The sequence below is a fragment of the Ailuropoda melanoleuca genome, chromosome 8 (assembly GCF_002007445.2).
Source record: "Ailuropoda melanoleuca isolate Jingjing chromosome 8, ASM200744v2, whole genome shotgun sequence".
NCBI lineage: Eukaryota > Metazoa > Chordata > Mammalia > Carnivora > Ursidae > Ailuropoda > Ailuropoda melanoleuca.
The window spans coordinates 54,518,454-54,531,010 of record NC_048225.1 but is presented as its reverse complement, the minus strand read 5'-3'; the positions used below and the strand labels follow the sequence as shown (position 1 = coordinate 54,531,010).

The 12,557-nt window shown below is 41.5% G+C and overlaps 1 protein-coding gene across 5 annotated transcripts in view; it reads right to left on the bottom strand.

The window, feature by feature from the left end:
* C2CD3 (C2 domain containing 3 centriole elongation regulator) overlaps positions 1-12,557 on the bottom strand; it is a 130,594-nt gene that overhangs the window by 45,625 nt on the left and 72,412 nt on the right. For 4 of the 5 annotated variants that reach the window (XM_019795390.2, XM_011219851.3, XM_011219850.3 and 1 more), the window contains 2 exons: positions 10,196-10,534; positions 1,522-1,660 (listed from right to left, as the gene is read on the bottom strand). In XM_019795390.2, coding sequence (XP_019650949.2) covers positions 1,522-1,660; positions 10,196-10,534 — 478 coding nt within the window. The remainder of the gene's footprint in view (positions 1-1,521; positions 1,661-10,195; positions 10,535-12,557) is intronic. The other variant, XM_034666350.1, reaches the window with a different exon arrangement.

The following is a 12,557-nucleotide window of genomic DNA, read 5'->3' as shown; positions in this document are numbered from 1 at the left end:
ATGTCAAATGAAACAATTTTGTGATAGAGCAATTGTAAACAGAACCATTACTCATTTTTCTTCTCATCTTTCATTCCCTCTGCTACCAACAGACGCTGTAACCTCCCTGGTCCACAGTCTTAACTTTAAAGTGAAGGGATGAAATTAAGAGACTGTCAATGTCCCTTTGTCAAGTCCACAGAGTTAAGCTCTGAATGAATAAATCATCTTCACTTAGAAGCTTAGCCCTCTAGCCTCCTGCCTTTTAAGGCAGATTTGATATTTTAGACCAAGTACCTGGCCATAATGGTGAGAATTTCTGCCATTTCCAGGAGTTCAGCATAGATAGTACTGAGTTGTCTCTGTAGTTCTAGTTCCTGACTCAGGTCAGCCTCTCAAATTTCAAAACACTGGACATGTAAACAACTGCTGAGGCTCAATTAGGTATGTAAGCGCTGTGAGCAAACAGCAGCTCAGACACCATGTGGTGTGGCTAGTGTTGGTGGACAAGAGAGAATTTTTATAAAAGGTGATGCAGGATAAAGATAACAGCAACAGTAGTTATACTAGAACTCACACTTTTAATGACGATGAAACTGATCATGAAGAAAAGGGAGGGCGAGCCCTGTACCGCAGCACCTGGCCTGTATGTCAGCCCCTGACCTCTGAACCACACTGCCGCATGACTGACAGGACTCCGCCTCCAATTCTTTGAGTCTTCCAAAAGAGATCTAACATTTGTTGAGTACCTGCTATGTACCATGAGGTAATTTTCCTAAATGTCATCTAATTTGGACCTCACAATAACCCTGTAAAAATTAACCCCACTCCGCAGATGAGGAATCTGAGGCTCAGAGATATATGTCATTTGTTCACACAGCTAGTAAATGAGATGGGGTTGGAGGGCACGTCTCTGCAGGTGCAAAGCCCAGGCTCTCTCCACTGCACCAAATCTTTTTCAAGGATATGCAATCCACAGCCTTTCCTGAAATTAGTTTGCTCTACCTTCTTCACCTAGATAAATAGTGTACATTCTTCAATACTCAGCTGAATAATCTTTTGTTTTCTCAGCTGAATTATCTTATTTAAAAAGTTCTCCCTGAACTTCTAGGTTAGCCTAAATTATCTTTCTGAGAGGCACTAGAATCCCTTTTTAGTACTTTTACAGCATTTGTCACATTCTAATGTATATTTTCCCAGGTAGATCATGAACAGCTCAATAGCAGGGACTATCTTAATCATCTTTAATTCCCAGTCCCTAGAACAGAACAGTCTAATAAGAAGTCTTAACTGAATAATTTTTGAGTTGTACTGAGCTCAAAAAGAGCTCAAAGAGAGTTAAAAAAAAATACTGTAGTAAGACCTTTAAACCACTTCTAGCTGTGAATACATAAGCACCAGGATTAAATAACTGCTTGATAAGAAAAGCATTTTCCAGGTCTGCTCAATATTGTTGTGTCTGTTATACTCCTTGATCTGAGTTTGTCTCTTGGAATAAAAAGCAGGTTCTGGAAGGCTAATGGGATATTATAAAATACAAACCTTGATTGCTGTTGAAAATTCCAGATGGGGGAATCTGTGTTTTCAACCACTTGGGTGTATACAGGAGATGGCTCATCAGCTGTTGCAAAGGATACACAACAACTTGGTATCAATACTTTCCGCTGTGTCAAGGGACTCCCTGAAATAGAACACAGTGGAATGATTGACTTTAGGGTGCTAGAAAGAATGTGCTGGAAGCCTCTCATACAGGTATAAGTAGGACCATTCCTAGCTCTCTCCTACTTTTGGGTCTTTGTTGAGCTATTCCCTGTATCTGAAGTGTTTCTAGTGTCCTTTCTGCTATTAAAACTGTCCTTTCAAAGCTCAGTTCATAAATACTCCCCAGTGAGGGATGACTTCTCCCATCTCCTTATACTTTGTGGGATGATGGAAAATACTAGATTGAGAAGCAAAAATAGAACTGCAAAACGCCTTAGACTTAGAGATCACATGATCAATTATCAGCACTGCCGTATACATGCTGTGTGACTTCAGGCAAGGGCTCTTTAGGCCACAGCTTCCTCAATGGGGCCTATGATACTTACACCTCCTAAGTGGTTAAAAGGATTAAAAATAAATAACAGGAGGTAACATATATCACTTACTAAGTGACAGGTACTATTCTAAGTACTATATATGTATTAACTCATTTGAACCTTACAACAACCTACCTGTGATGTAGATTTTATTATTACTCCCATTATATAAATGAGAAAACTGGGGTACAGAAAGATTAAACATCTATTAAGTGGTCACAAGTTTATTAAATAATAGAACTGAGAGAGTCCAATGCAAGATTCCAGCTCTAGAGTCCAAGCTCTTAGCCATTTTTTGTATTGTCTCTACCAGAGTAAAGAAACGTAAAACACTGAGTACCGTGTTGGTGTTAATTTTTATAAGATCGGGTTCCATTGTGGGAGACTCAGTCATTCAGTCTCTTCTAAAATAAAGTAAAATGGTTTTCTTTTCCTCCTTCCTAGGAGAGTAGCAGCATGTAAGCGTAAATTCGAACTAGGAGACTGTATGGAAGCAATATGAAGGCTTTAAGGCTCTTCATTTCTTCCATTCAAAACCCAAACACAGAAATCAGAATGTGTATTTTTCACATTTTGCTAGGCTGTGTTTGAGGACCTAGAGCAGAAGTTTTTCTTCGGTCATCTCATTCTACCAAAAGATCATTTCTGTGTATGTCTCTGTTTTACGGAGGCTGACAAATGTTGGTAGGGGGATCTGAGGTCCACACAAGGAGGATGAATGTCCTGAATTACATTCATTACAAATTCAACCTTAACAGTTGTGAGATGTAGAGAGCATACTTTTCATATACATTCTCAATATGCTGGGGTGCTGGGTGGCTCAGTCGTTAAGTGTCTGCCTTCGGCTCAGGGCGTGATCCCAGGGTTCTGGGATCGAGCCCCATATTGGGCTCCTCTGCTGGGAGCCTGCTTCTTCCTCTCCCATTCCCCCTGCTTGTGTCCCCTTTCTCGCTGTGTCTCTCTCTCTCTGTCAAATAAATAAAATCTTAAAAAAAAAAAAGAAAAAGATCTCAATATGTTGCCTAAACTTACATGTGACTAGTGGCTACCATACTGGACAGCAAAGATACTCAACATTTCCATCATAGTACGGAGTTCTTTTGGACAGTGCTGAATAGACTATGTAATACAGAGTCTGTATATTCCATAAAATCGCTTTCAGCTCTAAAGTGCTGAAATCTCAGGATTACAGATGAAGAGAAAGGAGCAGAAGAAAAAGAAGTATCTAAAACGTAATTTATGCGATCAAGAGGAACCAAACCTCTCATCATCACTATTACCATAGGGTCTCTCAGCACACAGGATGTAAAATGGCTAGAGTGAGTTCTGTTTCCTATAACTGGATGCCCCCTGACATAGCTGCTCTCTCTTAGTCTTTCTCTCTTTCTCCCACTTTCCTTAGAAAGTCTCAACCTTCTCAAAACTGATTTCTTCCAATAAAATGTCATAAATCCTCACAGCTAAGAAGAGATAATCTGCCTCTATGTTGGCAGTTCCCACAGCATTCTATAATAATTTGTGGGTCTGTGTTTCCCTCACTAAACTGAGAGTTCCCTGAATGCATGGAGTTGTCCCAAGGCCCTTATAAAAGCTTTGCAGACTCACTACTACCTTTGTCTGTAGACAGGTGCCAGGCTTGGAGGAAAGAGAGAAAGAAGCTGTCTTGTCAGCCTGCAGTGTGCGCCAGCAGAGGACACCACATCCGCTCAGGAGAGCTCTGAGAGAGATCAGTGAGAGGACCAACTGTGGTTCTGAGAGGCAGGACCCTAGCTTCCTGTATGCTCTGCCCCTCATTTAGTGTGACATGTCAGGCCCTTCATTCTGGCTCTCTGGGTATCAGTTTCCTCCTCTGCAACGTGCTCCCAAATCATTTCCCACAATAAAACTCTATGATTTTAGATGTCTACTAGTACTGTTCAGCTTTCTGGTTCATAGCACCCACCCTCCCCGTCCCACCCCACCCCTTTTATGGTTTGTTATGTTTGAAGATGCTATCTGCTAAAGGCCTTGAAATAAAACTACTATTTTGACTTTGGAAGAAAATTTTTTCCTTACAAATATTTCTTTCAGCCAAACAGGCAGCTGATAAATAAGCTTGAGAAAGCAGGTCTGTCAGGTTTCCCTGGCTCTCTCCTTGTGGGTGGAAATTCAGGTGGGCCTGTTAACATTTCTGGAAAAGGTCAAGTTCTTTATTTTTTTAATTTATTTTTATTATTTTTTAAAGATTTTACTTATTTGACAGAGAGAGACAGCCAGCGAGAGAGGGAACACAAGCAGGGGGAGTGGGAGAGGAAGAAGCGGGCGCCAGCAGAGCAGGGAGCCCGATGCGGGGCTCGATCCCAGGACTCTGGGATCATACCCTGAGCCGAAGGCAGAGGCTTAACGACTGAGCCATCCAGGCGCCCCTGGAAAAGGTCAAGTTCTGAAACAGAAGAAAGCCACTCTACCTCCCACAGGTTGGGATACACATCAAAAGCAGTTATTGAGATGAACTTGAGATGAACTAGCTTTACCATTTTCACTAGAATTCCTGTGTTTTACATAAATACATCCATCAAGAAAGATATAATTGTTTCAAAGAGATTAAAATAACAACCCCTTACGTTTGGATAACGCCTTACAGCTTACAAACTTTTCTTATATACTGATAACGTACCTGAAAATCACACAAGATGGGTGTCTCTATCCTTATTTCACAAGTAAGGCAACCAGGCAACAGAGAGGTGAAGTGGCTTGCTCACTGCACACCTGGCTAACTAGCATTTGTAAGGCCCAGCCAGGTTTCCTGACTACCTACTCCAGGGTTTTTCCATTGCAATAGGTCTACTTAACTCTGGTGAAGAGCTCCCCTTTGGCCTGGAATGAATGCACGGCAACTTTCCCTTTAGTGACGCCCAAATGTGTAAATTAACAAAAACTTAGTCCAGTTCCATTACACCAACATTAACTGACACTTTCTCTGCGTCACACATGCCCAGGTGAGTCAGGTTTGATTCCTGACCTGGGGGAGACAGACACACACAGACAATTAAAGTAAGAGAAGACTATACCAAAAGCACAGGGAGCTGTGGGAACCCAGGGGGCCTCCTAACCCTGCCTGGGTAGGTTAAAGAGAACCTCTGAAGGCTGATGATACTGTAGATTATTCTGGTTTTTACTTAGTATAACTTAGATTAACCTAATAATTTTACCTCTCTGTTCCTCAGTCGTAAAACAGGTCTAGAGACACCTGTCATGTCTGGTGTAAGAATACAACTCTGAAGAGTATTGAAGGTGATTCATAAAGAAAGGGTCTTCAGAGCTTTCTCTAACACAAGTATTCAAGAAGCTCTTTTATTTTCAGAATGAGGACCACAGTGGGGACCACAGAAAGTTCAAACCTGCTTCAGATTTAAGCTTTGCTGAGAGCAAAGCTCGTAATCCAGGGCTGTTTGTGACTTGTAGTATTTGCTGTGACTTATCCTCTGTTAAATTCCCCATAAGCAACTTGCCTGTGGAAGGCAAAGCAGGAAATGAGAGAAGGTTTAAGGAGAAGGCGGCATTGGACGAAGGCCTCAGATTCGTTCACATCCTCATTTAACAAATATTTACTGCTTATTATGTGTCAGATGCAGTTCTAGGTGTTGAGGGTTTAATAGTGTAAATAAAACAAAACAAACAAAAATCCCTGTTTCTGTAGGACTCATATTCTTCTTGGAAGGACAGAAAATAAACAAAACACACTATTTAAAGGCTACAGACAAAAATAAAGCAGGAAAGAGGGCTAGAAAATGTTGGGGGAGGAGCTACAATTTCAGATGGATGGTCAGGGAAGGCCTTGTGAGACAAAGTTATTTCACTAAAGACAGGCAGAAGTTAAGAATATTCCCAGGAGAGGAACATCAGATTCAAAGGCCCAGAGACAGGAGTCTGTCTATATTTCAGAAAAAGCAAAGAGGGGCAAGCATGGTTGGAACAGGGTGAATGAGGGGAAGAGCAGGATGCCAGCTGGAGCTTGGCAGCTGGGGAAAGGGAGAAAGGAATCCAGGCTAAGAAAGGTGCGTGAGCAAAGGCCCAGGGAATGGCTTGTTGTTTGTTGTGGTAGGAAAGCAAAGGAAGCCACACACTACTGGAGGAAATCACCACTGTGTCATTCTCAACCACTCTAAAATCATGTCAGTTAGTCTTAGTTGAGCCCCTGGTTGAGCTCAGCAATGTTCTTATCTATTTCTTCATGATTCTCACAGCTCCCTTACAATGACCAGCCAAAAGAGGATCCAGCCAAAGACGATCAATTGCTATCACGATCCCCCATGCCCTCCCTAAGCAAGCCCAGAACATATACTTTCCCACTTTAATACCTTTAAGTTAAAATATCCACCTGGAGTTTTATCCCCACCTTTCTGAAATCCTATTCATTCTAAAAGTCCTCCTGATTTCTCAGACATATCCCATCGCTCTGTTCTAAACTCTCTCTATATGGTAGTGCCTTTTTGGCCTTCAAAACATTTTGCTTTATATATCATTAATGGTGTAGTTCCTAATCTTTGTAACAGGGTTATCAGCTCTTGGAGGTCAGAAACTATGTGTCATTTGCTCTGTCCTCTTTGTACCTGGCATTGGCCTGCAGAGACTTACTACTTGCAAAATTGAATTGCCATTCTTGCGATGTAAGCACAGGACTAGGTGTGCGATATATACCCACCCTGGGCGAGAGTGACTGGTAAAAACAGTGTAGACAGGCGTGACTGGCAAACACAGTCACATCTCATACATGAAAGGCAGGATGGTATGCAGGAAAAGAGCATGGGCTTCGGATCCAGACATAGGTGGAATCAAATCCTGGTTTCCAGAACTTACTGTGTAACTCATGTCGCTTTATCTTTTTGAGCTTTATAAAATGGGTAGGTACTGTAACCTAGTCACACCATCATTGTACTTGTGGTAAGGATTAAATGAGATTATTAATGTATAAAAATGAGAACAGGACTCGGTACAAGGAGATGCTCAAATAAATTATTGTCAAATTACTTTGCCAAGTTGTATTTTTAAAATGTAATTTGCTGTTCTTCCCTAAGCAGCCTGAAGTGATCTCTGAAAATGGTTCGCTATTCACTTGACCTGGAAAACCCTACAAAACCATGCAAGTCTTCGTGCTGATTTTAAGAACACACATGAAACTGCCTAAGCCACCAAAAGTACGCATATCTGAAAAGCCACCAAGTAGGTGAAGGATGTCACTATGCAGAAGCAACGTGTGCCATTCCGTCGCTCCAATGCGGGAGTGGGTAGGTGTGCCCAGGCCAAATGGTGGGGCTGGACATGGGGTCAGTGGCCCACGAAGACTGCTGAAGTTTTACTGCACATGCTCAAAAATGCTGAGAGTATTGCTGAACTTAGGGGTTTACATGTAGATTCTCTGGTCGTGGAGCACATCCAGGTGAATAAAGCCCCCAAGACGTGGCGTAGAACTTACAGGGCTCGTGGTCGGATAAACTCACACGTGACTCTCCCTGCCACACTGAGATGCTCCTTACTTTTCAGACTGTTCCTAAAGCAGAAGAGGAGGTTGCACAGAGGAAAAAATATCCCAGAAGAAACTGAAGAAAGAAAAACTTACGTCCTGGGAATTACTTTCTGCGTAAAGTAAATGGAAATAGCAGTAAAAACAGAAAAAAAAAAAGTAACTTGCTGTCTAATGGGAAAGTTACAAGTATATTTGTATTGCTTTGTATTTGTACTTTTGCAATATGGAGACTCCCCCTAAAATGGAATGTACCCTATCGTTGTATTTTAAATTCTATTTTCAATGCAATAACAATGAAACAGAACAATTCTTACAAAAAATAAGTGCTTTCCTTAAATTCATTCATCTATTGATTTTTCTCTTTTAAAAAATTCAGTTTTTACACATTATACTTGCCAAAAATAGGTTGCTTTGGTGGGTCAATAAAAAAGCAAAAATTATTTCCCAATTTCGTGCCTCATATGGGATCTCATTATCTCTAACACAGTAAAGCAAGGACTATACTTGGAGAAGACTTTGTCCCGAGATAAAACATTTCAAGGTCTCAAAGGTTATGAGAAGGATGAGAACCTCAGGGGTCATTATAGCAGCTTATACTCCTGGGAATAATGCCTGTTGATGGTGTGTATGGGAAGAAATAGAAATGAAAGGTAAACAGAAGTTACTATGGTATGAGTTTTGTTTCTGTTCCAACAACGGCACAAACTGAGAGAGACCAACACAGAAATGATAGGAGCTAAGTAGGGAGGCCAAACAAAAAGATGTACATTGAAACCTGGGCTCATAAGGCTTTGGTTATCTGACTCCCTACACAGCCATCACACATTTCAGAAGTGATAATTCCAACCACTTATAGGTGAGAAATTCAAGACAGAGGGAGACAGTAACTTGCTCCAAGTCACACACATACAACTTACAGGCTGGGAATACACAGCTGAAGCTATCCTATGTAATAGGAATAATGTAAAATGTAAGCTCTACACGGACACGATTTTTATCTGTTTTGTTCATTGCTTCATCCCCAGCACCCTAGACAGTGCTTGTACACAGCAAATACTACACAAGTCTTGTTGAAGGGATGATGAGTGAACAAATAAGGTCTCTGCTCTTCAACAGTTCATATCTAGTAGAGAAGAGAACCATGCAAACAATTTCAATACCATGTGATATATGCTATGATAAAGAGGGCAAAAAAGTGCTGGGAGAGCAACAGAAGGAGGCTTTATGTCAGGGAAACTCTGATAAACAGTGAGTCTTTAAGAGAGGAGTTGGAATTAGCCAGGGAAAAGAGAAGGGTGACAGCAAAGAGAAAGTTTTAGGAGAGATCACAAGGCTGAATAAAGAGTAAGGCAAGGGTTCTTTGTGCCATGGACTCCTTTGGCTGTCTGGTGAGGTCTATGGGCTTCTTCTTTTAACAGGGTGTGTGTTTTTGTTTTGTTTTGTTTTTTGTTGTTTTTTTGAGAGAGAGCGAGAAGGAGGGAGAGCGGCAGAGGGACAGGGAGAAAGAGAATTTTAAGCAGGCTCCATGCTGTGTGGAGCCTGAGGCAGGGCTTGATCTTATGACCCCGCGATCACTAACAGCTGAAATCAAGAGTTGGATACTTAACTGACTGAATCACCCAGGTGCCCCAATGTGTGTGTGTGTGCGTGTGTGTGTTTTAAAGATTTTATTTACTTATTTGAGGGGGGGGAAGTGAGAGAGAGAGCATGAGTTTGGGGGAGAGACAGACGGGAGAGGGAGAAGCAGGCTCCCCACTGAGCAGAAGAGAGCCCAACGTGGGGTTTGATCCCAGAACCCCAGGATCATGACCTGAGCCAAAGGCAGACATTTAAACGACTGAGCCACCCAGGCGCACCTCTGTGTGTTTTTAAAAATAACATAAGAGACACAGGGTTACATAAAAATCAAATTATATTAGCATTATTATCAAAATGCTAAAAAAGCTGTGACCTGCTAAATATATGTTTTATTAATACATAACAAGATCTAACTATAGGTTTTACAACTACCTTAATTTTGAAGTAATAATAGGTATAAAAAGATATCTGTGGTATGAAAATACCTGTGATTTCTATTACTGACAACATCACAGGTATTGCTAGTGCCTACGTTCATAACTGTAGGAAATGTTAAATTTTAGTTAGAGATTAATAAAATTCAGATGTGATTATTTTCCTATCCAAGTTCACCATCCTGACTTTTTAATCCTTGGGTCCTTAGGGGTTTAGGGATCCAGTGTCAAGAACTCTTGGTCCCAAGTACATAATGAAGAGGGCCCGAGTTGGTAGCAATGGAAAGGAAAAAAGAGTCCTAAGAGAAATTTAAGGGATACAACAATTTAATGAATTTGATGATTTGAGAGTAGATAAGGAAAAGAGAAATACCTAAGTTAATACTCAGGTTTCTGGACTGGGGAATTTATGATATGCAAAATTAATATATAACTGGCAATGTCCACTTAAGTTCAGAAAGGCTTTCATGTTCCTTAAAACTTTGGGCTTGAGAAATATAATAATTATTAAGATTGTTAACAGTTGTTGCAGATTCTGTCATAATTTCAAAGATTCGTGAAGACAGGACCAGAGCCTGAGGAGTCAGATACATACTCCTGGAAAAGTAAGTAGAGCATACCTTTTAAGCTCAAATGCATGGCTCTTTCTACCAGGATACTGACTGCAAAAGTTCCATCCAACTTGGCTGGGCCCTCCTCGGCTGGGCAGACTTCCCTTGTGGTGTTGTTGCAGGGGACGTGGGTGGAGGCAGGAGACTTCTGGGGGCCAGGTGATGGAGAGAGCTGAATCTCATCATTCCTTCTGGAGAACAGCTCAGACTCACTGTGGCTGCTGCAGTCCACAGAATCCAGCTCAGGAGTGGGCCCAGGGTGTGGGGAAGGAGAGGAAAGAACCATGTGAACTCGCAAGGCAGCTCCTGAGAGGTTGGAAGCATTTCGTCCAAATAGAGGATACACACCTGCAAGAGGACAGAGGAGGATAAGCCCAAGCAACCAGGGACCAGGAACACTCTCTAACTTTGGAAATGACTCACTGAGAGTGCTTGTGGTCCTCTCTCCTTCGACGGGCCTACAGGCCCCAATATACCAATTTGTAAAAGAAACTGTGAAGTCAGTATACGGTATGAGAATTTTTACTTCCCTTCTCTGCAACATGCACACTATCTCCATTAATGGAAAGTAGTAAGAGCTTGGATTTGAAGCCAAAGCCAAATGACTACCAGGCAGAGTTGTTGTGGAAGAGATTCATGTGCTGGGGGTGAGCAGACTGAGATGAATTCTGAAGCCTTTTGAAAGTAAGATTATTATTAAAGCAGGAGCGGCCTGTCTTCTCTGCCACATGTCCCACTGGCTCTTGTCCTTAGGCTTTCTCCTAAGGCCTTCTTCTTAGGAAGCTGTCCTGGTGCTCAGTTTAGCCTCAACAACTAAATATGTCTGGCAGTAGCCCTGAAGATCATTTGGAAATGAAGTAGGAGGCTTTGGCAAAGGAGGCAAGAAAGAAAAATAGGGGAATTAGTATTTGTTGAGTGTTTTTCATGTGCCAGAATCTGAGGAGTTAGGTAACCTGCCAAGGTGACTTTTCCAGTAAGTGGCAGATTTAAACCCAGGGATCTGAACTTACAGGCTTCCTGGATGTTAAAATGAGATTTCATTATTTAGCAGAAGGCACTAAGAATTCTTTCAGAATCTTAAAAGTTTGCTTCAGTTGATTCATTTCAATTCAGGAGAACGGAGTTAACGGATTCACAGGAAACAGTAAGATGGAACTTTCCCCGTCTTTTTCTGTTTTTTAGGTAACCTCTTTTCTTCTGATGCAATGTGTGAATTATCATCACTATCACAAGCAGAAAGTAAGGGCAATAGGAGGGAAGACATCCAAAAGCAACACAGCTAAATCCTTATCCTCAAGAAACTCAACAGCTACTTGGAAGCATGGCTGGGTGGATAACTGGATGGACTGCTTGACTCATTCAATCAGTACATCAAATGCCACACCTTGTACAAAGCCCGTTTACAAGAAGATAAAAAGCTTAGACTGACGGGAAGTGGAGAAGCAGGAGAGAAATGGACAATCTGAAAAGTTAAATACTTCCTTTGGTATCACGCAATAAAAAGACGCTATTTGTGCTTGAGTTCTAATCCTTAAATCTTTATCCACTGTTCCAAACCTACTTTCTTCAGCAGGGTGAAGTTAAAAGCCCATCTTTATGAACTTTGGTTCAAGTCAGCTGTGTTTACTTCAAAGACATTTTCTGCAGGCTCCCTGAAGTGCCTCTAGGCTTGCCAGATAAAACAGGGCACATGGCATTTAACGAGGTGTTCAACAGAGCCAGAATTACACCTGCTGGGTCCAGAGAAAACCAGAGAATCTGGGATGATCACCCAAATACTCAGTTCGTATTTAGCCTGGGCCACCTGTTCAACAACAGGGTCAGAGCACGAGGCTAAGAGAGCTACACAGAGTTGTGATTCAGTTTCTTCAGCTGTATAGTGGAGGAAATAACAATTACTCTTACAAGAAGTGTCCTCGTGAATAAATATCATGTTTATAAAGAATCTAGTCTGGTCACCTTCAATTCATTCCGCATTATCGTTACTAAGTGGAGTCTTCTAAAATGCAAAACTATCACTCTTCTATTCAGACCCTGTTAGAATAGCTTTCCACAGCTCTCAGAAAAGTCTGGTACTCTTGTCTGCCTTTCTAACTTCATCTCCGTATCATCTCCCATCCTATATATCCTATGATCCAGCAGTGCCAGATTATCTACCGTGCCTGAAAGCTATCAACCTGCTTCATGCCTCTGGGCTTTCACAGGCTGTTCTCCTGTTTAGAATAGCATTCTTCCCTTTTCATGGCTTATTCCTAAATCCTTTGAAACTCAGGTCAAGCATAATTTCCAGAGATATCATCCTTGAACCAAAGAGATGTTGCATCTCTGTGCTCTGCAATACCACTGAGAAAACCTTTTCATAGTTCTTATG